The sequence below is a fragment of the Echiichthys vipera genome (assembly GCF_963691815.1).
Source record: "Echiichthys vipera genome assembly, chromosome: 11".
NCBI lineage: Eukaryota > Metazoa > Chordata > Actinopteri > Perciformes > Trachinidae > Echiichthys > Echiichthys vipera.
Window position 1 is genome coordinate 17,073,426 of NC_139836.1, and position 27,318 is coordinate 17,100,743.

A 27,318-nucleotide genomic window follows, 5' to 3' on the forward strand; every position below is an offset into this window, starting at 1 on the left:
GACTTTTTTTTCATTTTAGAAATCTTTATTTCAGATTAAGAACAAGCAGACAATCATGAAAAATAGATATTCATCCAAAAAAGACAACTGGGCAAATAATACATACCAAAATAAAGCTAAACAATATAAATTAAAATTATATATATATATATATATATATATATATATATATATATATATATATATATTGTATATATAAAAAAAATAAAATAATAAAATATTTATATATATAAATAAAAAATAATAAATAATAAGACAAATAAAAATAAAATAAAAAATTTGTATTTGTTTTTAAATGACAATATTCACAATAGGTCAAACGGGCGACAGAAAACATTTAATCAAAATATGTCAATGTGCGGTCACCGTTTGTTACAAGAGCCAATGAATCCGTGGTTGGTGCATGTTTTGGGTCCTGGCGTATCCCGCATGGGCGGTCACCCTCCTCCCTCTGGCCCGGTAGTGCTGCATAACCAGCGTAGCACCTCTCATCCGTCACACCGTATGTTTGAAATTCAACTAACCGGGAAACGCTGATCCACTGTAGCGGCTGAATGCAGGAGCTGAAGTTGACCAGTTACCCAAACAACATGTATTGACTTCATATCTTTTCCAGTTGACTTATAAGCGCCCATGAATCAATAGGAAGTGGATTGGACAGGTAGTTGCTGTGGCAGTAAAACATTTTAGCTAAAGGGGTGTGGAGGTTTTCGCTTACACATTCACACTTCATCTATTTCTGTTCCTGTCTGTCTCACTGTCCAGACTGTCAGGATGGCAGAGGGTTTATTAATGGAGGTGTGTGTGGACTCCGTGGAGTCTGCTGTTAATGCTGAACGAGGAGGTTGGTAATAACGTTTGTGAACACTGTTGTGCTTTTTCCCCTATTAAACCCACCAGAGGTAACAGGTATTTTTTTAGGGGGCAAAGGTTGCAGTCAATCGGAAGCACAGCCAGATCTAGTCTGCACTCAGTGCTGAGTTATAAAGCTGAAGTAGCTCGTTTACTGTAAAAAACAAACAAAAAAATAAAACGACGACAAACAAAAAATGTCTTTTTTCATATTTCATATTTCAAACTTACTATATTCTGACAGCACAATGAGACTTTTTCACACTTTGTCTCATGGTGGGTTTCAGCAAATGTGAATTATGATTTATTATTATTTTTTTGACAGAAAACTACCTACTTCCACTTAAATTGTCATGATTTGTTATTTAATTTTTCTCCTGACAGGTGCAGGTCGACTTGAACTGTGCTCTAGTCTTCTGGAGGGAGGACTCACTCCCAGTCAAGGTGAACTCAGTTCATTTCTGTACAGGCATTTATACACAACCCCAAACTCTTGTGTCAGCATCACATTTGCCATCGTTATTTACTTTGCTACAGGTCTGCTGCACATAGTGAAGCAGTATATAAAGATTCCAGTCTACGTGATGATACGGCCTCGTGGGGGGGACTTCCTGTACTCAGACCAGGAAGTGGAGGTGATGAGGAAGGACATAGAGCTGATGAAGAGCCACGGGGCCGACGGGCTAGTGTTGGGAGCCCTGACAGAGGATGGCCAGGTGGACACGGAGCTTTGTATGGAGCTACTGGGTATTGTTTGCTCGTTTAATTGATCTCATGTATATGGGCCTACAAGGCAATAAACAAAAACATCCAAGATGCTTAATAAACAGTGCATGATGTACAATTATACAAGGTTTAGATAACAGAACTGTCTTATAATCAGACGTTACAGGGTACTATATCTTGCCTCCTTACTAAAATGCCATTTATAAATAATGGCAAAACATAAACAAACAAATCAGCATTCCATGTGTTTATTTTTTTGAATATTGGACTCAAAATGGAATTAAAATGTGGCAGTATATACACAAATACTATATATTTAAAATTGCATTTTACCTAAACATCACCAGTTGACATTTTGACATGTCATAGAAGAAAAGCAGAGCTATAACTAATAATATTAACAATGGCTATATGTCATTTTGCTAGTCCCATTGTAGGGATCTACAGTATATTATGCAAACTGACATACTGGAACCCTTAGATTAAAGGCATTAATGTTATTGTTAGTACTTTTTTACATTTTACGCTACAACCTTTTTCCTGAAAATAAAACGTAAACAAATCTGTTTATTATCGCTTTTCCGCAAAAACCGTGTATATTCATATTTTGTCATACATCAGTGTTATTGGTCACTCTTAGCGTCTGTGTGTGGGTTTCATTAAGTTTTAACCAATTAAAACTATTAAAAAGAAATTGTTAATACATTTTGGAACTCCATTGGAACCTCAAGCTGTCAGCAAAAACTCACATTTGTGAAAAGGGACTGGTTTTGGACGTACAAGGTTTCCGCCTACAGCAATGATAAGTATATACTCCTTAATAAAGATGATAAGATTGTGTTGGCAGTGACGCAAAAGTCCACAGAATAAAGTAACTGTTTTGGTTTAATAAAGTATGTTGCACTGCCACTAAAGAGCATGTAGGCTCACAAAAAGGAGCCTACAAATCTTCTAAATAGAAGAGAATAGAAATACTTTATTGATCCCAAGCTGGAAAATTGCAATTGAATGTGAAACGCTTTTTTGCTGCAACTTTGCTTTTGATGCATGTAGTTTGAGGTTTTGTATCATTCCATTTATTATTCTGATTGCCTCCTTTCGCTCCATAGCTGCTGCTCGACCTTTGCCTGTCACCTTCCACCGAGGTAACATCATTCCCCTTTAAATCACATGTAGACTTTAAAAATCTTTTGAAATCCTTTGAAGCTGCCAGTAACTACAAAAGAAAAGATATAACAACGCTTCAATGGGATAATAGCCTTTAAAGGGATTTCACCAGTGCCTCTGGAGACTTCTGAACTCATGTTATTAATCATATATTGATCCTGCTGCAGCTTTTGACATGGTTCGGGACCCTGCGGTTGCCCTGGAGACTCTGATATCATCAGGGTTCCAGCGTCTGTTGACAAGCGGCTGTGACAACTCTGCTTTGGAGGGACTCCCTCTTATTAAAAGGCTCATTGATCAAGTATGTATGAATTAAATGTGTGCACATGTGTTTGCATACAAGAATATTGTATGCATACATTGTAGGTAAGCAGCTTGGGTCTCTCCCCTCCAACCATTCTTATATCCTACTCACCATGTTTTCTTCCACTCAACAGGCTAAAGGGAGAATTGCCATCATGCCAGGTTAGTACTTTTACTTCTCTTTTGTAACCTGTATTTATGTTTTTTATGGTATTATTTGTTAATTTATATATATATCTGTTAATACAGGAGGGGGTATCACTGAGCGGAATCTGCAGAGAATTTTAGAGGGGTCGGGGGCTCAAGAGTTTCACTGCTCAGCCCGCTCCGGTAGGGATTCTGCCATGAAGTTCAGGTGTGTATGACCCCCGCAACCACCAGGAATATAAGTTATTAACTTGTTTGTTGTTGCTGTCTGTTTAATAATGTTTCCATATGCAGGAACACCTGTGTGACGATGGGAGCTGCTTTCTCAGCACCCGAGTACGGCCTGAAGGTGGCAGATGTGAGCAAGGTCCGCACTCTTAATGCAATAGCCAGAAATACCTTGTAAATGATTACTGGACAATCATAACAACAAAACAGATACCTCAAAGGTGGTCACGAGGAATTACACTGATATGTCTATATTTTGTTTTACTAAAGCCCTGAATAAGTAGACATTTCAGAGCTGCCACAAACGGTTTTCGTTTTTTAAAAAAATCACTCATCAAACGACTGTTTGAAAAAGTAAAGTTTATAAAGTTTGAGCTCAGGGAAAGCCCTGCAACCTTCTGGGATATCAAAGTCAAAGTATATCACAGTGGAGAGCCGTGAATAATTCCTTTTATTTTTATACACCTCTATGTGGCCTCAGAAATAATGTAATAAAATACTAAATTCTTGTCTTTTTAAAACTAAGGTGCTGCTGTTTTCAAAACAGTTTGTTCCCCATTTGCCATATAGTTGCCTGGTCTTTATCTACAGCACTACCTATTGACAGTGGAGGATAAAGCAAAGTCATGACCTCCTGTACTTTGTTTTTTTAAAAGGGCAGAAATATTGTAACTTGATTCAGTTTTCTTAAAATTCAATTAAAGTATTAAAAAAATCTGTACACTTTCATTCATTGCCAATGTACCCTACAAAACCAGTCTCTTGATGGTTTAATTTAAGAACTAGACCATACTAATGCAGAGTCATGCTTTTTACACAAGGTCTACTTTTTGTGAACGTGGTCTAAAAGGTTGGAGTCATGCTACTATCTTTATGTTCACTGATATATAACCAGACTTTACTGAAGTCACACCATGGGAGAGTCATTGAACCTGTGATGTCATTCTACAATTGGGCGGATCAATGGACAATCAGTAAAATAAGACACAAGATGATGTCATAACACTATAAACCGTTTTTACACCATGATATAAACCTCATTTGCGTACATGAACTCTCACAACTACTTTGAACAATTTACCTTGTTAAAAAAAAAACGTCATTTTAAACACTGTTTATGGGGCATCAATACTATGTGCTATAAACCCAGTAACATGTTAATAAACATCATAACATAAGTTACTCTTTGACCCCATACAGGGAACTATCCTGGGGATGTTTCATAAACAGGTGTACTGAGTCATCTGGATGAACCTAACCCTATTTTAATTGAGTTATCCAGTTACTTTACTAAACCTACTTCTTAGAAAAGGGCCATCAGCTATAGAAGAACATTATTGTATTGTGCCTTTTATCTTTCAAGTCTTCACAACAAATGTATGACTGCATTGTGGTTCAATGATGAATGAATGAATGAGTCTCTGATTTGTCTTGGTCACATTATGTTGAAAACCAGTTTTATTAATTGGTCTATAATAGACTGCTACACATCACATCAGAATAAATTTTGATAGCTTAAGAATAAAAGTTTATTAGAATCTGGCTATCTGGTCAAGCACACATAGCCGAGTTTGATATTTAATATTTTACTTAAGGTTTATATATGCACAGTGTTTTCATCGGTTCACAGACATTTGCATTTGTCAAAGCAGTTTAGAAGAATGAAAGTATGAGTGGACATGACCACCTATATAATCTAGTATCCCTGCAACTATGGCTACAGGCTGCAACTAATGTTTATTTTCAAACAACCATTCAGTCAATCAAATGTCAGCATTATTTCTTTTTTAAATAACATTTCTGAGGGCCCAGGCATATCCAAAGCACTTGTTTTTTTAGGCCAAAAATAGAACATTTCTAAGATTGAACACTGAGAAATAAAAATATTTACATTTAAGAAACTGAAAGCAAAAGTTACATGAGGAATTACTCATTTACTAAAATTTTTACCAATTCATTTTCTGTTGTCCTGTTTGATTGACTTTCATCTCTAGCAAATATTTATTTACACCATTAAGTAAACACTACATTTGTAACTGACCTTCCCAACCCCTACTTTGCATTTGCCTTCCCCCTCAACATTTTCCCAGTTTGAGCTAAAGTCCCACTTTATTCTAAAGCAAACATTCAGCTTGAGCCTGTAGATACTAAGGGTTAATTATCATTACAGGTCATGTAAGCACCATTGATAGCTGTAAATCAGATTAAGTTACAATGGTCCTCCCTCTTTGAGTGTGAAAGGGCTGTCTTCCAGGGTCACATGGCTGTCCTTGGAGCTGTACACACAATGAGTCAGCCAGATTATGAACATGTGGTGTTATCAAATATGTAATTATTAACCATCACACAGTCGGAGTGTCATCACACTCAATCAGGGACTTTTCACACACAGTCCTTCATACCATTAAAGGCTGCATTTACAGAGATGTACTGCAATTAACAGCAAATCATGTTAAGTAATCAAAAACGTTTTTGCTGGTTTTGTTGCTGGTTTTTTCATAGTGCTACTATATAGAAAAGATTGGAGGGAAATGCAGTATAAACATATCATTCATCAATCTCTCTCTTCACTGACAAACACAAACACACACACACACAAACACACACACACACAAACCTGAAAAGGAGCTATGCTATAACGTCCTCATCGCTGCCAGTCTGTGACTATCACAAACCTCTTTTCTTGCAATACTTGTAGCATGTATTAGAAGAGAGGGCTATTTGTTTTTTTCTGACAGTCTCCTTGGGCCCTCCCATTTCCAGGGCTTGTGACTTTACGGATGTTCCCCCCCTCTGTGTGTCTATTTAATATTGTATGTAATATTTTTTTTTGTTAGAAATTTACCTTGTTAAGCTGAAAAGATGCTTGAGTGTTTTCATCTTCTGGGTTTATGAGACTGAATGACATGCACACATGGATCATTACTTTAACAATAGAATAGGGTTGATTCAATTCCTGTCAAGAGTTCATCTCCTTCTTCCCAAACAGACAGACTCACACATACACACCAACTGCAGTATTCTTTGTTTCTGTGGTGGTCTGCGGGTTCTTATGTCCGGAAGCAATTAACCTCTAGAGCACTCTTTAAAACGATAGCCCCCTCAACATGGCACATAAAGAAAACCCCTTTTGCACATCAGCACAACAGTTTAGATTTTGGTCTTGTACTGTATGTACTGTAGCTGATTCGAATGTATGATTGCCTGAAACTAATCTGATGTGACCTGAACGTGGGTCTCAGTCTATAGAAAGTCAAGGCATGCAGAGTAGAAGTGAAAACACAACAGGAAAAAAGGACTAATGAGCCCACTCCTCCCCCTTCCCTAAACACATTCCCTTTTTTGGCGGGCCATTCCCCTAACACGAGGAAAAACAGCCCTCCCTCTATCTCCCTCTTTCATTCTTTTTCTCTTACATGAAGCCATCTGCCTGAAATGTTGAACTTTAGACATATCTGGGCATTGAGGAGTGCCTGTGGGCTGGAGCAAGGCAGTATTTTCTGATTTACCTATCAAAGAGGACGGCGATGTGTGTGTGCTTCTTGCAGACATCAAACGAGTCACAGAGGACTACTAGATGACAACACTCTAACATCTTCTGCCTTAAAAGAAAGAAATCAAGACTCAAGTTAAGCATTAACCCATCTGCTCTTCACATAAATTCAGCACATCCCAGGCACACTTCAGTCTTTTCCCTGGACAAGGAGACTGCAAGGATTGGTTTCTTCTTAAAGGCCTCATTGCTCCCTCAGTGTCACATCCTGCAATTGTCTCTGGAGTGTCGGTGGATTTAGGAGAGAGAAGGAGCATTTGAAGTGAGCTCTGCAGAAGTGGAGCAGAAGGCGAGAGGCGTCTGGCTGTCTATTCATCTGAGGGTGCCTGAAGCCGTCAGTGTGGACCATGTGCGCCGCAGCTCTGGAGGAGTACTGTGGGTCAGTCTTCTGGGTGAGTTCAACAGCCAGGGATAATGTAGCTGCAGGGGGAAATGGCTTCAGTGTGGCCTGTAGTTCACGTTTCAATTCACACTTTTTATACGAAAATCTTAAAAAACACTGAATAACTTGGAAAAACGTTTGATGCGCACACACACACACAAATATGATCACTTCCATAAAGTTAATTCCCAAGACACAATAACATTTCAGTACAGTACTTTATTTATTTTTTCCTGTCAGAGATATGTTGACTAAAGGTTGAGGTAATCTATTAAAGTTGTTTCTGTTCATTATGTTGTTACAAAATAGCAGTTATAAACCTTGTTGACAATCAAAACAAATGAGCACTATAAGCTTCTTCATAAAGGTTGTAATATTGCAAAACATCCATATTTGTTTGTGTTTAGGTGCTCTTGTTATTTTGTAGACCCCTTCAGTGTGTGTTAACAAATATAAACGGCACGCTTGTATGTTTTCACCCCTGTACACAGTGAGCTCAGCAAACATGTGACTGCATAATTAAGGAAGACATGACTCGGCATGACAGTTGCAGCTCATGTTTACTCATGTCACTCTGTTTCGTTGTGATTTCGAAAAAAAAGGAAAACTTTAAACTTTGCATTTTTCAAACAAACATTGTAGAAAATGTCACACACTGGTTTAAGCTCTTTACATGGAAGGATTTGTTATTCATCATATCTCACTTCTTTTGACATTTTCTAACCTAACTTTAATTTTTAAAAAAGTATAGCCGTATTAATCTATTTTTTGGGGGGGAATGTATGAATTAATCCATTGAACTCATTAAGAATCTACAATTGCAGAGTAAAATACCTTCAGGTTAATAAACAGAAGACATAAACACATACAGGATTATAGGTATTAGATGTGTAGATTAAAATACCACTAATACCAAGTTGCCCGCACAGAAGATGGCAATAAAAAATAAATCCTTTTAAAACATTAGGAAAGGTTTGACACGCTTTTTATCCCTTTTGTTCTTATAACACATTAAACTCACTTCAGTTGTTGTCACTCCACAATCCTGCAAGTCCATCAGCTCCCATCTCTCCATTGTTCTCTTCTCCAGAAGTGCAGGCGACACGCTGTTGAACATACAGCAATAAGCTGGGGACTTACCATTTAATTAAATATGAATCACTGTTTGATTAAATTTCTAATCAGAAAAGTGTTGGATCTCACTGCGGGGGTATATGGGTGGAGGTGTTTTGTGTTATTCCTTTTCTCTGAGATCAGGGGGGCTCTTTTATTTCGTGATGAGTCATCCTTGTGTGATGTGTGTGTGTGTGTGTGTGTGTGTGTGTGTGTGTTTGTGTGTGCACCTCAGAATGCTTCATATCTGAATAGAGAAGACCCAGACCTCCCAGTATGTGTAGAGCAGACGGTGCTGGTCTGGATCCCCCTGGGGTTCCTGTGGCTCTGTGCCCCTCGACACCTGCTTTCTCTCTGCAGGAGGACACATGTGAATGCAAAACACCTGTCCAAGCTCTACCTCTGTAAACAGGTAATACACACAGCAAGACACGTTCCCGTCATAATGTGATGCTGAGAGGGAAGAAGAGGAAGCCGCCTTTTTTCAGTAACACCAGCAACAAGTACCCCAGAATTAAGAAATCTTGGTCCAAGGGGATCAATGATACAATCATTTAATTGCAATCACACACTTAAATATTTCTAATCTGGACTTTAATGTGATTAAACTGTTTTTTCTCCCCTTAGATTGTGGTGTCTCTGTTGTTCCTGACAGCCATAGCAGCCCTGGCAGTCACATTAGGAGAGGATTATGGCCCAAGCAAAGACTCACCTTCAACAGTGAAAAATCCCGGCGTATACTATGCAAACCCCGTCCTGTTTGCGGTCACATGGGTAAATATTGCAGGTTTTATATTGATTTATTTTCTGTGATACTCAAGGTGGAAAGATTTTTTTTTTTAACATCTTCTTTGTTAGATCCTTCTGCTGTTGTGCCAGGAAGGAGTGAGGCGGAGGGAAGGAGCAGTAGACTCAGCTACTCTCTTCTTCTTCTGGTTTCTCCTTGTTCTCTGCGACATCTTTCCTTTCCAGACGCTTCTACGAGAGGCGCTGAGGCTGGTATGAGCACGCTGGGTGCAATGCGAACACTTGATTTGATGCATTTCAACTCTGTCTATTACATTCACTGCTGCACCCCCATTGTCCTTAAACATCTTACTAATTTTTGACCTACAGGGAGAAATCAGCGATGTCCCTCGATTCTGCCTTTTCTACATTTCCTTTTGTTTGGAATTGATTGCACTTATTCTCTCCGCTGTCGCGGATATCCCTCGGGAAGCTGAGGAGCTTGTGAAAAAGGTACCTAAGCACCCAAATGTAGGAATTTTTTTTTTTTTTTGCTTTGAACATAATCAGTGTGATTTTTTTGTTTTTATCAACAGAATCCGGAGGCAGGTGCGCCATTTTTGAGCAGAATCACTTTCAACTGGTTTAACAGGTAAATTGAATGTTTCTCCATTAAGAATCCAAACAAACACCCACACACATGCGCTTCACGTCCAACTTGTCCTTGTTCCTTCAGTATGGTGGTGAAGGGGTACAAGCGGCCACTGGTTCAGGAGGACATGTGGGAGCTGAGCAAGGCTGACGGAACTGCTGACATAAACCAACGCTTTCAGCATTTCATGCAGTCGGAGTTGGGTGCAGCTCGGGTCCGGCTCCAGAACAAGTTGAAGAAAAAACAGGATAAGAAAAAAGACAAAGCCCAGGAAGAGGCCTTTCAAAATGGCCTATCCAATGGTTTGGTGAAAGGCGTCAGTCAAGATGTGCTGATGATGGTAAGAGTGTGCAGAGAAAAACACTTAACACACAAGCACAGTACATTCTCATCATGGTGATTTCTAGTCACCAATATAACTTTTCGACCAGTTCAGTACAACCCCTCTTATGCCATAACTTTCCATCTTAATAAGTAATATGTCATGATCTATGGTATCAAAGGCTTTTTAAAATATCTATAAATACTCCCACTGCATATGTTTATGCATCCTACAAATGGCTATTTCTCCCATTAACCCCATTAATGTCATAGATGTTGATCTGTTTGTTCTGAATCTATCTGTCTGTCTGTCTGTCAACAATGAAATTGACAAATGGTTTCCAGAATCTTAGAGAACTGGGAAAGCAACAGCACAGTCCTGTAATTGGTGAAATTACACAATACACATTTGCACTCCAAATGCATTTTATTTTTACTAGTAGTGCCATAGATTATATGTCAGGTGCTCCAGATTTATTGCTGTTGAGTATCAGCCTGTCAATATTCACACAATATTTTCTTTCTTTAGGAGGAAAAGGGAAAGAAAGAAGATGACAAGAAGAAAAAGAAAAAGGACAAAAAGGAGGAGGAAGAGGATTATCCCAATTCTTGGCTGATTTCCACCATTTATAAGACCTTTAAACGGGTGCTGATTGAATCTGCCTTCTTCAAACTTCTGCAGGACCTGCTGGCTTTTGTCAGTCCTCAACTCCTAAAGTGAGTCAAGTGTTCATTAAAACCCTCCCTCAGGCACCACAATATGTTCTCTGAGTTTCTGCTGTTTTCTTATAAACGGCGAAGCAACTATTTTTGATCGTGAGGTGCTGTATAAGTACTTTGAAAGTATGAGTAATGCTCAATCGACAGAGAACTTCACACACCCTGTATTCAGACGCTGCCTTTAATCAAGTGTTGTGATGTCACAACTATACTATACTGTATATATAGGTAGAAAGTGCAGCTACAGTGCCGTTACAGTCATTCCCTGGCTACAATGATGGTGCAGAGACAGTGATAATGCAGACGATTCAGAAACACTGTCCAATCAGAAAAGACTGGGCTTTTCTGGGACAGGCGCTAAAACTGAGAGTTTCAAACACAGTATCAAAAAAATGAACTGTATGAGAAAATAAACAACAATTGACAGATAACAAATAAAGCACACCTAAAATACAAGAATAAACCTGAAAATAAGCACAATGTGGAATCTCAAAATCATTTTATTGAATATAAACACAACAGATATAGAAGATGTTAACAGACAGAACAAAAATCCTGAACCTGTTTGTCACAACAAAGTAATACTGTTACTGTTTATTGAGGTTAACTGCTCTTTCACTCTGTCAGCAATCATTAACTCAGGGTCACTAAACACTCTATTCTATACTGAAGGATGTGGAACTGTTTGTGAAGCAGTCCTCCGCGGATTTAAAAAACAAATTTACCCTTTTCAGGATCAATAAAGTGTGACCCTTTTAGCTCACTCATTGTTTAGCTTCAACACTGTATAACTTAAAGAGGTGAGGGAGGAAGACATTTATATACATGTAGGATTCAAAATGAAGGAAAAGATAATAATACATTACATGAAAAATGAATTGCCACTAGATATTTGAAATATCACAGTAGCATGTGTTGAGCTGCCCCATAAACTAACTTTTATTTTCCTTCTCCTAGATTGATGATCTCTTTCACTCAGGACAAATCCAGGTATACCTGGGAGGGTTATGTGTATGCAGTGCTGCTTCTGGTTGTGGCTATTCTGCAGTCTCTGTTCTTGCAGCAGTACTTCCAGCGTTGCTTTGTGCTGGGGATGAAGGTCCGGACTGCCATCATAGCGGCCGTGTACAAAAAGGTAACCCATGTAACAGCACGTTGACACTTTCTTACTTTATTTTTCAACACTTTAATGTTACAAAAAAGAAAAAAATTGCATTACCAGACATTTATACACAATAAATATTCTAGAACCTCTGATGTTTCCAAAGCTTTGTGACACATTGTTTTGCTGCTGGGGTCATGTTCAACAGCATGGCATTTAAGAAAAAACACTTTTTTTTTTGTTGTCTCTCTACCTTTTAACATTTATAATAATTGCAACTCCCACCAAACTGTCCTCCTCCTTCTTCCCTTCCCTCACTTCCTACACTCCCGTCTTCGTCCCTTTTCCAAGGCATTAGTGGTGTCTAATGACACGCGTAAGGAGTCTACAGTTGGGGAAACGGTGAACCTGATGTCAGCAGACGCCCAGCGTTTCAACGATGTCACCAACTTCATCCACCTGCTGTGGTCCTGCCCTCTGCAGATCCTGCTGGCTATTGTTTTCCTGTGGTTTGAGTTAGGACCTTCTGTGTTGGCAGGACTGGCAGTCATGGTGCTGATGGTGCCGATCAATGGACTGTTAGCCAACAAGGCCAGAAAAATGCAGGTCAGTAGAAATGCACACAGACACAGGATTATTATCACACCTGTAGAATAAAGTGCATTGTTTTTACCAACAACAATAGAACTAGAATTTTAGTTTTAAATTTGAAATATAGCCTAAAATACTCATTGTGTCTTTTGAAATATAAGTAACCACCATACAGAACACCAATGACATTAGACATATGGTGCACTAAAAAGGAACACAATACACCAGATTTCACCTATACAGTGCCTATAGAAAGTCATGATACCCTTTTGAAATGGTCACTTTTTTTGTTTTACAGCCTGAAATGATAATACATAAAACAAATGTGCCAGCGGGTTTTACACATTTTGCCGTACAATATTCAAGTTAATTTTTTTTTCAAAATTTCTGAAAATGAATAAAAAATGAAAAACTATAATAGCAGCGTTGAAAGAATTATTTGTCTCTTTAGAATAACCCTTCTAAACATTCTCAGGTATAACCAATCACCTTCCAAATTACACACCAAGTTAATTTGCCTCCACCTGACATCAATTGTGGTGACTTTGATTTTTTCAGAATAGAATCAGCTGTCCCTCTCCTAGTAGTGCATGGTGACACAAAGAAATCACCATGGTTGGAAAGATGCTTTCAAAAGAGCTCCGTGATAAAGTTGTGGATGGGCACGAGTTAGAAGAAGGATATAAAAATATTTCAAAGGCTTTAACTCTGCCTCTGAGTACCGCTCACAGTATTGTCCAGAAGTGGAAGGCGTATGGCACCACACAGACCTTATCTAGATCGGGCTGCCCCTCCAAACTGGATGACAGAGCCAGGAAAAGATTGATCAGGGAAGCTGCCAAGAGGCCCATGGTGACCTTGAAGGAGTTACAAGTCCTAATGGTAGAGTTTGGTCGATCTGTGCATGTGACAACTATTTCACAAGTTCTACATGTATTGTAGGGTGCAAGAAAGAAGCCTCTTCTAAAAAAATGTCCCGAGTATCTCTATTGCTAAGTGCTATGTTTGGCAGAAACCAAAGACAGCACATGGTAGCATCATTACGTTGTGGGCTTGTTTCTCTTCAGCAGGGACTGGGCAGTTGGTCAGGATTAAAGGTAAAATAGATGCTGCCATGTACACCCAAATTATTGAGAAAAAAACTGCAGCCCTCTGCTAGACACTTGAAAATGGGCAGGTGGTTCACCTTCCAGCATGACAACGACCCAAAAACACACCACCATAAAAACAACACAGTGGTTAAAGGACAGGAAGGTGAGTGTCCTAGAGTGGTCTAGTCAGAGCCCTGACCTGAATCCTACACAATTTGACTGAACTGGAACAGTTCAGCAGGAAGAATAGGGAAATATTTCCCAGTCTAGGTGAACAAAGCTAGTAGAGACATATCCAAACAGACTGATGGCTGTAATTAAAGCAAAAGGTGAAAAAGTAGTTTTCAAACCCTGCTATTCTAGTTTTTCATTTTCTATTAATTTTCAAAGATTTGGACAAAAAAGAATGGAATGTTGGAAAAATATATATTTTTTAATGTATTTCAGGCTGTAAAACAAAAAAAGTGACTTTTTCAAAAGGGTATCATGACTCTCTGTAGGAACTGTATAAAATGTTTTGGGGTGTGCATTTTAGTATACTCTTGTGCAAAAGAGTACAAATAAAAACACTCCAAAAATGGAATATAATTAACACACATTTTTACGTTTGTGGTATGCTCGTTTACTGGGCCATAGGGCCATCAGAATGTAACCATCAGTTCTTCAAAGCATATTTCCGATCAATCTTTGATAACATTTATTCCTGGTAAGGTTTTTTATCTTTTTGTTGAGAACAACCGAAAAGAGAAACATTATACATCATATTATTTATACCTTTTTTAAAATTATATTTGAAATGTAGATATTCAGAGGGAGAACACTGCGAGCAATGCGCTCTTTCTCAGGAACACCCTGGTCACATTTACACAGTTTTACATTCACACCTGGAAACTGCCTAGTGCAACCACAGTCTGATCTGCTGGCCACTGAGCAGCTCCATTTACAGTGTTATTCATTTCAGACCTGATATCAAGACATGTTGTCCTACTGTTCCTGGTAACCTTTAGATTTTTCCCTTTTCCCTTAATGATGAGCCCTTAAATAATTTCCATGGTTCCAGCTGACTTGAAATGAACTGCAGAGAGATTGAAGCTTTTTCACCTCTCAACTCTTTATTCCCTGTGTGCGCACAACTAAGAGCAATATTAATATAAATAAATTTGACTTAATATGATGTTTTGAAAGTTCAAAATTAAAATTCAAAGAACTACTACTAACTCTCGTCTCTACTGTCAGTCAAACAACCACATAATCACTATTCAAGAAACTTATTTTGTCTTTAACAAAAGATATGGCTCAAGTGAAGAAATGTCTTTTCACTCACTCTTTTTATAATAACATTGTTTATCATGACTTGTACTTGTGTGTTTATTTTTTTCTGAACGGCATAAGTTGGGTTTTGTTCAAATTTAACAATAATTTGTTTGTCAAACCACATTTTTAATTCACTAATTTCTGTGGTGACCACCTCCAAAAGCTGCTGCCAATTTTCCCCAGAACAGAAAATATTTTAGTTGTTCGCAAATACAACAAATGTCACTATTATGTCATTTATAGACCGCATAAACAATTTAGGACCCAATACTGAACCCTGTGGTTCTCCGCAGGTAATATCCAAACATGGTGATCTGAGGCTTTTTTTCAACTATCTATAAATACTCCCACTGCATATGTTTATGCATCCAACAATTTGTTATTTCTTCTATTAACCCCATTAATGTCATAGATGTTGATCTGTTTGTTCTGAATCTATCTTTTTTCTATTTTTTCTGTGTTTAAGTTGCATTCATGAGGCCTTACATTACCTGCTCTTTTCTTTTCTTTTCAGATAGACAACATGAAGTTCAAAGACGAGAGACTGAAAATCATGAATGAAATACTCAATGGAATCAAGGTGAGTTAAAAGGCCACAGTTAATGATTACTGGTGTAAGAACTTCTGTTCCCTTTTTTGTTTAAAATAATCCAGACAGATTGTTGGAGGTAGGGGGCTCTGCGTGAGGCTTTCCTCAGATTAAAGGATTTTATGCCTTAGGACAAAAAGAAGAAAATGTTAGTCTGCAGTCCCATTGTATTATACTGCATCCACCACCTGTGGTTCATTGACATTGTATGAATGCTATCCCTCTGTTGTCCCGCCTTTCCTTTTCCTTGTCCTCCACAATGCCCCTCACTCCCTCGCCCCCTCCCTTTTGCTTATCATCTCCCACCAGATTCTGAAGCTGTATGCATGGGAGCCATCCTTCCAGTCACAGGTAGAGGGTATTAGGGGGCAAGAACTTCAAGTTATGAGGAAGTTTGCCTACCTGTCATCTGTCTCCACCTTCATCTTCAGCTGTGCTCCGGCTCTGGTGAGTCCTGTTAAGGAGCCTCACAAAAAAGACAAAAAGTGGCATGTCAAGGATGTGCTTTGCAAACCTTTTTTTTCCGCACCCTGCCTGTATCGCAGGTTTCTCTGGCCACATTTGCTGTGTTTGTAGGGGTGAGCCCAAGCAACGTGTTGACCGCTGAGAAAGCTTTCACTGCCATCTCTCTTTTCAACATCCTCCGATTTCCATTGGCCATGCTGCCCATGCTCATCGCTGCCATTGTGCAAGTAAGGGGACAACAACACTCTGTATACGCACACATACCAGACCTTAAGCCCACTAACTTGTTCTTTGGCACTCCCAGACATCAGTGTCTAAGAAGCGCTTGGAGAAGTTTCTGGGAGGTGAAGACCTGGAAAGTGACGTTGTGCGCCATGACCCTGGTTTCAGTACGTTCTTCATCAGCACTTACACCTGTTCCTTCCCTAAACAGTGACGTTTGTTGGTACATGTAGAGGTACATGTGCAGCACATCTGTCTTCTATCTGTTTTCATTTGTCTGTGCATCTGTGTTCACCTGCTAGACTCTGCTGTTAGCATACATGATGCTTCGTTTGCTTGGGAAAGAGAAGCTGAGCCTCTGCTGAAAAAGTATGTCAAACACAAAATAACACATTTAGATCTTAAAATATTTGGCTGCAAAACAATGTATTTGTCCCTGCTTTATTTTAGAGCATTGAACATATTTCTCTATTCTGTGTGTGTTTGCCAGTGTGTCCTTGGATATTAAGCCAGGTCGGTTGGTAGCAGTAGTGGGAGCTGTGGGCTCAGGAAAGTCCTCTCTAATGTCAGCCCTCTTGGGGGAGATGCACAGCACCAAAGGCTTTATCAACATTCAGGTGACACCTAATTACTGTCTTCATATCTGTCTAACAATGATAGAGTGTTTAGCAAAGGACATATGGACACAACATTCTGTTAGGTTTGAGTAAAATTACTCACTTCATCATCTCTGCAATGCCACTGCAGCCTGGAAATGAGTGTAACAGCACTGTAACAGCACTTATTACCTGTATATAGTATTGTTGTGACATCACAATGGTACAGAAGTCCTGACAACTCGCTTAAAGGCACAGTTTCTGAATACTGTTGTGTGCATTTCTCTGTGGACTGAGTGATTTCAAATTTTTAAAGTATTTATATAGCACTTAAACTTACTTTGTTATCAAAAAAGACTATGGGCCCTTTAATTCCAAATAAACACAGTAGTGTTGTCACAGAGAAAGCTACACACAGTAGTACAGTAACAAAGTATAGTAAAGTGCAAAAGTGCTCCTCTGCTCAAAGAACAAGTTGATCCATATTGAACATGCAGCTTGAACCTTGTTTACTCTACCTGAGAAGCAATTTGAGTAATCAAACAGCTGACTTTCTAACCTTTTCTATAAAAAGTGTAGTGATTATTTTGCCCTCTCAACCGGTTAATGACTTTCTGTCCAGGGTTCCCTTGCTTTTGTGCCACAACAAGCCTGGATTCAAAATGCTACACTGAGGGATAACATCCTGTTTGGCTCTTCCCTTGAGGAAAGGAGGTTACAGGAGGTGATACGGGCCTGCGCCCTGGCTCCTGACCTGGAGCTGCTGCCTGGGGGTGACCTAACTGAGATTGGAGAGAAAGTAAGATTCAAGGATTTGAATAAGATATTCATGGGAGTTTTGTTGTTTTCCTGTATACACTTCTGGATGTTCAATGAGAACACAAACCTAATCATAAAAGAATATTTGTTATTGGTCAAATCGCCCTTCACTACCATTGTTACTTACCATTTACTCCCCTTTTGTTTTCATGCAAATCGTGTTAGAAATCTATTCTGAAGATTCAACAGCTGAGGTTATCAGCTATCAGCTGCTAGGCTAACATCAAAGCACTAAAGACAATCCTCTCCTTTCCTCTCCTCTCCTCTCCTCTCCTCTCCTCTCCTCTCCTCTCCTCTCCTCTCCTCTCCTCTCCACTCCTCTCCGCTCCTCTCATCTCCTCTCCTCTCCTCTCTTCTCCCCTCCCTTACCCTCCCCTCCTCTCCCCTCCCCTCCCCTCCTCTCATCTCCTCTCCTCTCATCTCCTCTCCTCTCATCTCATCTCCTCCCCTCTCCTCTGCTCTCCTCTCCTCTCCTCTCTCTCTCTTTCTGTCCTCTTTCCTCAGGGCATCAACCTCTCAGGGGGTCAGAAGCAACGTGTGAGCTTGGCCCGAGCAGCTTACAGTCAGGCTGATATTTATCTATTAGATGACCCCTTGTCTGCTGTGGACTCCCATGTAGGAAAGCATCTATTTGATAATGTGATTGGATCCAATGGACTACTCAAAGACAAGGTTTGTGCCCCCATTCACCATAGGGTATGGTATATTTTTTAAGTAAATTATGATTTTACAGCTGAGGCCAAGTGTGTCTTTGTCTGCACAGACTCGTATCCTGGTGACTCACGGAGTGAGCTTCCTGCCATATGTAGATGAAATAGTGGTCTTAGTGGATGGAGTGGTTTCTGAAGTTGGATCCTATAATAGCCTTCGTGCCAGCAGGGGAGCTTTTTCTGAATTTCTGGACACATATGCCAAAGAGCAAAGCAATCAGCAATCAGACCATTCAAAGTCCGGTAATTACAGCATTATGCCTTACTGCACTTTTTGTGGAGTGGAGTGGAGTGGATTTGTGTTTAGTAAATTATGTATAAGCTTTATATATAGCTACAGTTTTGTAAGTAACCATGTATGCTAGCCCATGTAAACATGTTTTTTTAGCCCGTTGTCAGGAAACTGCAGATGTGGAGCTCATCCCTGAAAGAGAAGACACTCAACCCGATTCACCTTTGGAGGACACAGTGTCTGTAACACTAAAGAGAGAAAACAGTATCCGCCGCAGCCAGCGCAATGGCAGGTTAGAACAGCTTGTGTGTGTGCATGTTTGTTAGTGAGGATCAATGTGGGGGCAGTCGGCTTCTTGTAGGGCACATGTCATGAGCAAGTCACCATTATAATAAGATCTCAAAAAATGTTGTCTCATTAAATATTTCTTGCTTTCATGCACAGAAACAGTTTTTTTTAATCTCCCACACAGTGTCTTTGCATCCTTTTTTCATGTGATCTTTTCTGTCCTTTTTTTTCAGTGTCAGACTAAGAAAAAATAGCTCCATTAAAAAATCAGAAGCTATCGGTGAATCAAAAACAGGCCAGAGGCTAATAGAGAAGGAAACTATGGAAACAGGAAAGGTAATCTAAGTTCTTTATTCATTTATATATGTTTTTCCAACAGCACAAATGAACCAAAATTAGAGCTTCTGAGCCTTTTTTCTCTCTCATATCCAGGTGAAGTTCTCATTGTACCTCCAGTACCTGCGTGCCATGGGCTGGGGATATACAACCATGGTCTTCCTGGTTTACTTCACCCAGAACATTGCTTTCATCGGTCAGAACCTGTGGCTGAGTGACTGGACCAATGATGCAGAGGATTACTACAACATGACATACCCGAACTGGAAGAGAGACACCAGGGTGGGAGTGTTTGGAGCTCTGGGAGTGGCTCAGGGTAACTGAACAGTTGAACTCAATCTTGTCAATTTTACCTGCACATTGAGTCTCTATTTATATGTTCTATTGAACACACACACACACACACACACACACACACACACACACACACACACACACACACACACACACACACACACACACACACACACACACACACACACACACACACACACACACACACGCACACATAGCTACAGGGACATGAAGAAACAGCATATAAGATAATGTGTCCACTTCAGAATTCTGCCTGAACTAATACAGTGCTTCATTTTAGCACCCATTAACAAATGGTTTTAACATTGTGGAGTTATATATAGACTTTTATATTTGGTCCTCTTTTATGGCAGGCCTCTTTGTGTTCCTCGGTACACTGCTTCTGGCCAATGCTTCAATCGACGCGTCACGTATCCTGCATTCAAGGCTGCTTAACAACATACTGAGAGTTCCCATGGAGTTCTTTGACACCACACCCATTGGAAGAGTGGTCAACCGCTTTGCAAAGGTAGGAATCATTATCGTTTATTTTAACATATTTTTATTATCATTTTCCTAATTTTGTCTTTCTTTTTCATTATTTTGTTCTAGCTGAGTTATTGTTACCTATGTATTCTCACATTGTAATTTAAGAGGGTAATCTAACAATAAAAGGAGGAATCTGTGTGTGTGTGTGTGTGTGTGCGTGCGTGCGTGCGTGCGTGCGTGCGTGTGTGCGTGCGTGCGTGCGTGCGTAAATCCAGCCTGGGATGTAACTTAAAATTTTAAGTTTTTTTAAGGCAAAAAAAAATACATGATTAGGTTAAGAAATCAAAACTACTTCATTCGGTTTAGGCAAAAAAAATGTGTAAAAATAGCATTGTTGGCTACTGACACCCAGGTACAAATATCATTCATTTATAATTGTACCAGGGTGAAAAATAGCCTTTGCCTTAAAAAAAAAAATCTGCATAAAGTCATCTCAGTAATATGCCAGGTATTATTTCAACAATCTGGAATGTGGAGTTAAAGCCAACACAATTCAGCATACAGCATTTATTGCCATGGAGATTTGACAGCTCCTGGGAAACAAGGACAATATTGTGGACAGCTGCTAAGATTCGATTTTGAAGCCCTTTCTCAGGTGTTCTCCTATATGTCCTCACCAGGAAGCATGTTAATGAAAAATAGAGGAACCTGGTGAGATTGGATTGTTTTTTTTATCTGTCCTGGGTCTCTTGAAAGCACTGTAATTACCTTTATGAAGACTAACTTTGCCATCGCTGGTTCTAAAGGACATTTTTACAGTGGACGAAGCCATTCCACAGTCCTTCCGCTCCTGGCTCCTGTGTCTGTTGGGTGTAGTGGGGACACTGTTTGTCATCTGTCTGGCCACTCCTTTCTTCACAATCCTCATCCTTCCTCTGGCTCTGGTCTACTACTTTGTACAGGTAAACTGACCATGGTACCTATTGCAAAGATAATCCAGTTAAACCTTTCACAGTCGTCTGTTTGATTTCTCTTGCCTTCTCTCTGCACCTAGCGCTTCTACGTAGCGAGTTCAAGGCAGCTACGTCGATTGGACTCAGTGTCTCGCTCTCCTATATACTCACACTTCAGCGAGACAGTGTCAGGTCTATCAGTGATAAGAGCCTACGGCCATCAAGAAAGGTTTCTTAAACACAACGAAATTACTATTGATAAAAATCTCAAGAGCGTCTACCCATGGATAGTGTCAAACAGGTCAGTTTCAAATCATCGACGAATCCAAGCACATTATCTTTCTGATGGGATTTTCATTGTGTGATGGGACCCTTGTTTTTGTGTGTGTGTGTGTCTTCCCTCTCCACAGATGGCTGGCCATCCGTCTCGAGTTCCTTGGAAACCTGGTGGTGTTTTTTGCTGCCCTGTTTGCTGTCATTTCCAGACAGTCTCTGGAGAGCGGCCTGGTTGGCCTTTCAATATCCTACTCCCTGAATGTCAGTGACTTGCACTCTCAACACACACTGCAGATAATGAAGATGTTAATATTGATGCCAATAATATTTACATGATGATGATTCTAATGTTTATAATAAGGTTTTAAAAAATAGTTAACTTGACATGGATCTTGAGATAACTTCTGTTATGATTTAGCGCTTTATAAATGAAATGAAATTGACTTGACTTGACCTATAATATTGCTAACAACACAATACGGCCATCTCTCCTATTTTGGCTTTGCAGGTGACCCAGACCCTCAACTGGCTGGTGAGGATGACATCAGAGCTGGAGACCAATATTGTTGCCGTGGAGAGAGTTAGTGAATACACCGAGCTTGAGAATGAGGTATGGTGAATTGACAGCGTTTCTCTTCATTTACAAACCACATTTGTCTCCAGGTGATTTCATTAACATTTTGTTGCTTAATGTTTTTTCATTGACTTTGGTTGTGTCCATTTTATCTGTCATAAAAGTATGAGCTTTTATATATGTCAGGAATAGACAGATGACAGAACTGCACCACCCTTTCTCATCTACACCGTGTGTCTTTGTTTTTACAGGCTAAGTGGGAAACTGACACTCAGCCTCCAGGGAAGTGGCCCGAGGCAGGAAGGTTACAGTTTGACAACTACAAGGTCCGTTACAGAGCTGGATTAGACCTGGTGCTGCATGGAATCACCTGTGACATTGGCAGCACTGAGAAGGTAACAAGCCTGTATGATTTATCTAAGTGTGGATCTTAAAGGTCCCATATAATAAAAAGCAAATTTCCATGTCTTTTTTAATCTAAAGCAGTTTGAGGTGCTATATGAATACTGTGAAAGTATCAGAATGCTTAATCCAAACTGAAGTGCACACAGCCCAGAGACTGTGACTTCAAGCAAGCCATCAGCACTTCTGTAACCTTGTGATGTCACAACCATACTATACTGTATATAGGTAAGAAGTGCTGCCACAGTGAGGTTACAGTCATTCCCAGGCTGTATCGACCAGAACTGACTTTTTTCGAAAGAAAGGCTTCGAGTAGGGCTGGGCAGTAATTCAGTATGATAATTTATCGTCTTTCAATGGAATCGTGATCAGGGTTCTAAATTAACACCCACCAACCATGCGGGTTAAATTTAATTTCGGCAGGTGTCAATAATAACTTACTAGCCAGTTTGGCCAGTGATATACAATATGAGGCATTACATGCATGATACAGGGCTCTGTTCTCGGTCATTTATCTCGTCAGTACTTCCTGCATTTTTTCATGAACACTGTGCCGTAATGCTACGTGATGACGTTTCACACGCCCATTGGTTGTGCGCGGTTTGCAGTGAAACAGCACGAGAGACCATGGAAACGAACAGAGTAAAAACACAAGGAAGAAGAAGAATGAACACAGCCGAAGCAGGAAAATAGACTAAAAGAGTAGGGAGTTTGCTAACGTTAGTAAAGTAAAAAGTTCAAATTAAACTAAATGCAGGCATGTTTGGGACAGACTTCTGGGGGCAAAAAGAGGAAAGAGGCTGGGGATGAGGATATCGACAGAGAAACGAAGACATTTTTTTTTTTTTTTTTTAGATCATTTTTTTGGCAGTTTTGCAAGCCTTTATTATATAGGACAGACAGGAAATGGGGTGAGAGAGGAAGGGGGAGACATGCAACAAGGGGCAGCAGGTCGAAGTCGAACCTCACTCAGCCACTCTGGACTCTCAAGACTGGGTTCTCTCTGTATTGTAACGGTCCAGAATAATGTGTTAAGGTCCACTTTGAATCCAAATGTACAGATCTAAAAATAGTTTTTCTTTATAGTTCCACTTAAAAAAAGACAGGCGCTAAAACGGAGGGTTTTATGACATTAAAGCATACAAACATGTTCCAGGAGAAACTTAACCTGGACCTGAAAATTTGCATAATATAGGACCTTTAATTGAACTGCTAAACCTCTAGATCAATAGTATTGTGCCAGAATGCCTCTAGATATATCAAAAGTGTTTTTCATACAATTATAATACAAATAATATAAACTGAATGTAGTTACAGTATGTAGTTGCTATTCACATTTCAGTTGTCACATCAGACAATTGATTGCATTAGTAATTTTAGATCAACAAAACATGTAAAATGTAATAGGTTTGATATTAGAATTAGACTATGACATTTAACATTTGAGGCTTTCAAACTAGAAACTAAAAAAGGCAGGTTATATTGTGGCTTCTTTACAATAATGAGAACAACACTCATTTTAGTCCCCTCTCATTTGTGCCTTTCATCTTTGTAAGACAGTATTTCTTTGCTCTAGTCTGATCTCATTTCATTTTCTTTTCTCCCCTGGTTGTTCTGTTTATGAATCTCACAAGCATCTACGTCGAGTTCCGTTCTCTCAACTTCATCCAATCATACTTGCCTATGGAAGTCGCAGTGGTTGGGGCTTGATCAAAACACATTTCAGTGTTTGAAAGCTGGTTTAAAAACATTTAAAAACTCAGTAAAGGCTGCAGTTCAAACATAAAAGCACACAGTCCTCATGCAGATATTACATTGAATTTCAGTTTTTAAAATACACAAAAGCACTGTTTACCTCCAGAAACAGATCAGCGACTGTAGTTTATAAAACCTATATTAATATATGCATTAGCGTTACGTTTTAACCTTTGTGGTGTCTCCTTCTGTATTCAGATTGGTATAGTGGGCCGCACAGGAGCTGGGAAATCAAGCCTGACCAACTGCCTGTTCAGGATTATTGAAGCTGCTGAAGGACGAATCCTCATTGATGATGTAGATATTTCCACGATAGGTCTGCACAACCTCAGAAACAGCCTCACGATCATACCACAGGTATACAAAGCAAAACAACTTTAATGCACACATAGCAATCCATTCGAAACGATAGTGACTTACCAATCCTGTGGGTGCAGGATCCAGTGTTGTTCTCAGGGACGTTGAGGCTGAACCTTGACCCGTTTGACAAATTCAGCGATGAGGAGATCTGGAGAGTGTTGGAGCTCTCCCATCTGAAGGACTTTGTAGCGGGGCTGCAGGAAGGACTACAACATGAAGTCTCAGAGGGGGGAGAAAACCTCAGGTGGGCCATGAAAATAAATGTTACTCTTCCACATTGAAGATACAGCAAATGAGAACAGGTTTGCTTTTAGTTACAAAAATACACACACAAACAGTCAACACATAGCACAGAACATGAACTATTCCTTCAGTTTTTTTCTACTGTGTTAAGTATCCATTGCTTCAGGAATAATTTAAATCAATTCAAATAAAAAATTAGTGTCTAGTTGTATTTTCTTCTGCATGTCACTCTCTTCTCAGTGTCGGGCAGAGGCAGCTGCTGTGTCTGGCCCGAGCTCTGATGAGGAAATCTCGTGTCTTAATCCTGGATGAGGCCACGGCAGCCGTTGACTTGGAAACGGACGATCTGATTCAAAATACCATACGCAAAGAGTTTTCACACTGCACTGTTCTCACCATTGCCCACCGCCTGCACAGCATCATGGACAGCTCCAGGTGAGTGAGTGTCCCTCAAAGTGTAATTCCAGCGTGAAATCATCCCAGGGTGTTTTTCGGCAAAAAAGCCATCAAGACATTTTTTCCATGTTTGAACTATTAATGGAGAAATCCGATAGACTGCTTAGCTCGTGGCTGTAAGGTGACAATTAAAATGTCTTTTTTAACCACTAATACTGCTCAAAATAAATTATCAGTGAGCTCCTTCCTTCTGGACTGCATTCGGTAATCGACTTGTATGGACTTTACTACTGGTACCGGTCGAGTTGGTAAGTCTTTCAAAACACTCTTTTAATAAACACAGGGTTCACTTACTACATTCACTTTATGTGTAGGGACTCTTATCATGCTACTGCATAGATTTGGTGTTATTTTGAGCAGTATTAGTGGTTAAAAAAGCCGTTATAATGCGTTCACCTTACTGCCCCGAGTTAATCAGTGTTAGCCAAGTCCCGCTGTTAGCAGTTTATACATGAAAAAAAAACGTCTTGATGGCTTATTTGATGAATGTGTTTGCTGAAAAAGACCCTGGGATGATTTTACGCCGGAATTACACTTTATCATGTCTTGGTAAAATTCTATTTCACTCCTGTCACATGGGGTCATGTCTCCCAATTCAAATGTATTTGTAGTCTAAGTACACAAAATAACAAATACTATGAAGTAACAAAACTGAAAATGTCATGTTCTAAAGCTTCAAAAGGCATAAAGGACTATATGTCGTACATGATAAAGGATGTATCATGTTTTAGCGATTCTACAATACTTAATACGTTGCAAGAACCTCATCTACAGTACGATAGCTGTGTAACTGAAAGAGAAAATATGCCCTTAAGAAGGCAGAAAACAGGACTTATGTTTTTATCTACTTCATTGTGGTGTGAATTTCAGAAAATTTGACAACTAAGTTGAATCTTATACAACAAAGTGCATATAGTCTTAGTGCCTTTTTAACATACACTGACTGCAACAGGTCCATTTCCATATCTACCCTCATTTAAATGTAAAATTACATGTATTTAATATATATAATTAGAGAAAACAAAAAATAATGCAGTTGTGCAAAAAATACACATTTCTCTCTTTAAAAAAATATTGATATATGATCATGTATTGTAAGAGGAAACTATGATACACTCACATTGCTGTGATATGTGAGACTATCCTAGACCACTGTCTTTTATTTCAGTCTCAAACAATGGATCAGTCTGCTTCAATATCACATGGGTCAGGTGGCCACAGCTGTGAGAGCTGAGTCAGCCCTTACATCTTTAAACATCAGACACGGAAGTTCTGAGAGTCTTCAAAGTCACCGTTGGCTCAGTGGTGCTGCTGGCACATACCCTGGTCCGCTAGAAATTGGATAGATGCATAGTAGATTTGGGAAATTCTCAGATTTGAGAATTAGAATTAGATATACATATGAAGTACAGTGAAAACATGCTTCTGTATCAAACAGGCTGCAATACATGCAGATACTGTAGGATGCCAATGTGTTTGGACCTTCTATCTATCTATACTGTTGCAGATACATTTGAAATAATATTTTTTTCAGACAAACTGAATTATTTAAATGTGGTTTAATTTTCACTGTGATATGTTTGGAATAGATTGATCAACAAAGTTTTGAGAAGATATGGACTTTATCTATCAAGACAAAATCACATTGACTCAATAATTTCATGAGAAGAGGTGGAAAATATTTTATTCCAACTTGTGTATATGTTATGTCATTATTTAATATTGAGATACATTGAGAATTTAAAAAAATGGTGAATCTTACATCATGCACAAAGCAATGGCAATGGCTTAAACAAGCTGAGGGGAAGCCTGTATGTGCACTTGTTTGACAGTGGACATCAAATAAGTCTCTTGCAGGGCTAACACACATGAAAACACATGCATACATAAATCCCTATAATTCTTATCTGAACTAAAAAAGCATACCCTCACCCAACCTCCCGTAATCCTCCTTCAGAGGTTCCTTCAGAACTTCTGTCACATCTTTCTCCACCAGCCGGTAATGACAATTCAGCTGATTATCATTTTTTTTTTTAAATATTTTTTAAAAAGAATATTATTTTGGCAGTTTCTCAAGCTACACAGCAACCGGCTGCCCATAATTATCATTTCTGTCTGTGTTTCTCTCCACAGGATAATGGTCCTTGATGCTGGAAAAATAGTGGAGTTCGATTCTCCAAGCAACCTACTTGAAAAACAAGGCCATTTTTATGCCATGGCAAAGGATGCTGGAATAAAACTAGAAGACGTCACAGCTCTCTGATTTTGCAC

General features: G+C 39.3%; 2 protein-coding genes across 3 annotated transcripts; both read left to right on the plus strand.

Moving 5' to 3' along the window:
• The first annotated feature begins 525 nt into the window (after window positions 1-525).
• cutc (cutC copper transporter homolog (E. coli)) lies at window positions 526-7,179 on the plus strand. Of its 2 annotated transcripts, XM_083922626.1 has the most exons (10): window positions 526-661; window positions 766-844; window positions 1,237-1,296; window positions 1,390-1,599; window positions 2,688-2,723; window positions 2,913-3,046; window positions 3,183-3,210; window positions 3,298-3,403; window positions 3,490-3,562; window positions 6,972-7,179. In XM_083922626.1, exons 2-10 carry the CDS (start codon window positions 775-777, stop codon window positions 7,002-7,004), a joined length of 750 nt encoding a protein of 249 aa, XP_083778752.1. In that variant the 5' UTR covers window positions 526-661; window positions 766-774; the 3' UTR covers window positions 7,005-7,179. The 2 variants fall into 2 exon arrangements, with proteins under 2 accessions (XP_083778752.1, XP_083778751.1); XM_083922625.1 differs by lacking the exon at window positions 6,972-7,179 and having other exon boundaries at window positions 3,490-4,069.
• A 119-nt stretch (window positions 7,180-7,298) lies between these two features.
• abcc2 (ATP binding cassette subfamily C member 2) lies at window positions 7,299-27,318 on the plus strand. Its single transcript, XM_083922588.1, has 32 exons — window positions 7,299-7,368; window positions 8,707-8,883; window positions 9,099-9,245; window positions 9,330-9,470; window positions 9,588-9,710; window positions 9,794-9,849; window positions 9,934-10,189; window positions 10,700-10,887; window positions 11,848-12,025; window positions 12,344-12,598; window positions 15,503-15,568; window positions 15,887-16,024; window positions 16,123-16,269; window positions 16,347-16,431; window positions 16,567-16,633; window positions 16,755-16,881; window positions 17,483-17,659; window positions 18,184-18,351; window positions 18,443-18,632; window positions 18,778-18,913; window positions 19,143-19,245; window positions 19,342-19,561; window positions 19,914-20,068; window positions 20,835-20,990; window positions 21,083-21,282; window positions 21,392-21,518; window positions 21,766-21,867; window positions 22,083-22,226; window positions 24,187-24,345; window positions 24,426-24,592; window positions 24,832-25,026; window positions 27,181-27,318. The coding sequence occupies exons 1-32, from the start codon at window positions 7,324-7,326 to the stop codon at window positions 27,308-27,310; spliced, it is 4,725 nt and encodes a 1,574-aa protein (XP_083778714.1). The 5' UTR covers window positions 7,299-7,323; the 3' UTR covers window positions 27,311-27,318.

Excerpts from the sequence above, each read along its gene's own strand:
- cutc (XM_083922625.1), top strand. The coding sequence starts at position 775 with ATGGCAGAGGGTTTATTAATGGAGGTGTGTGTGGACTCCGTGGAGTCT. Across the intron at positions 1,297-1,389 it reads AGGACTCACTCCCAGTCAAG|GTCTGCTGCACATAGTGAAG; the intron begins GTGAACTCAGTT and ends ACTTTGCTACAG. Across the intron at positions 3,211-3,297 it reads GAGAATTGCCATCATGCCAG|GAGGGGGTATCACTGAGCGG; the intron begins GTTAGTACTTTT and ends CTGTTAATACAG.
- abcc2 (XM_083922588.1), top strand. The coding sequence starts at position 7,324 with ATGTGCGCCGCAGCTCTGGAGGAGTACTGTGGGTCAGTCTTCTGG. Across the intron at positions 16,432-16,566 it reads GCGCCATGACCCTGGTTTCA|ACTCTGCTGTTAGCATACAT; the intron begins GTACGTTCTTCA and ends TTCACCTGCTAG. Across the intron at positions 16,634-16,754 it reads GCTGAGCCTCTGCTGAAAAA|TGTGTCCTTGGATATTAAGC; the intron begins GTATGTCAAACA and ends TGTGTTTGCCAG.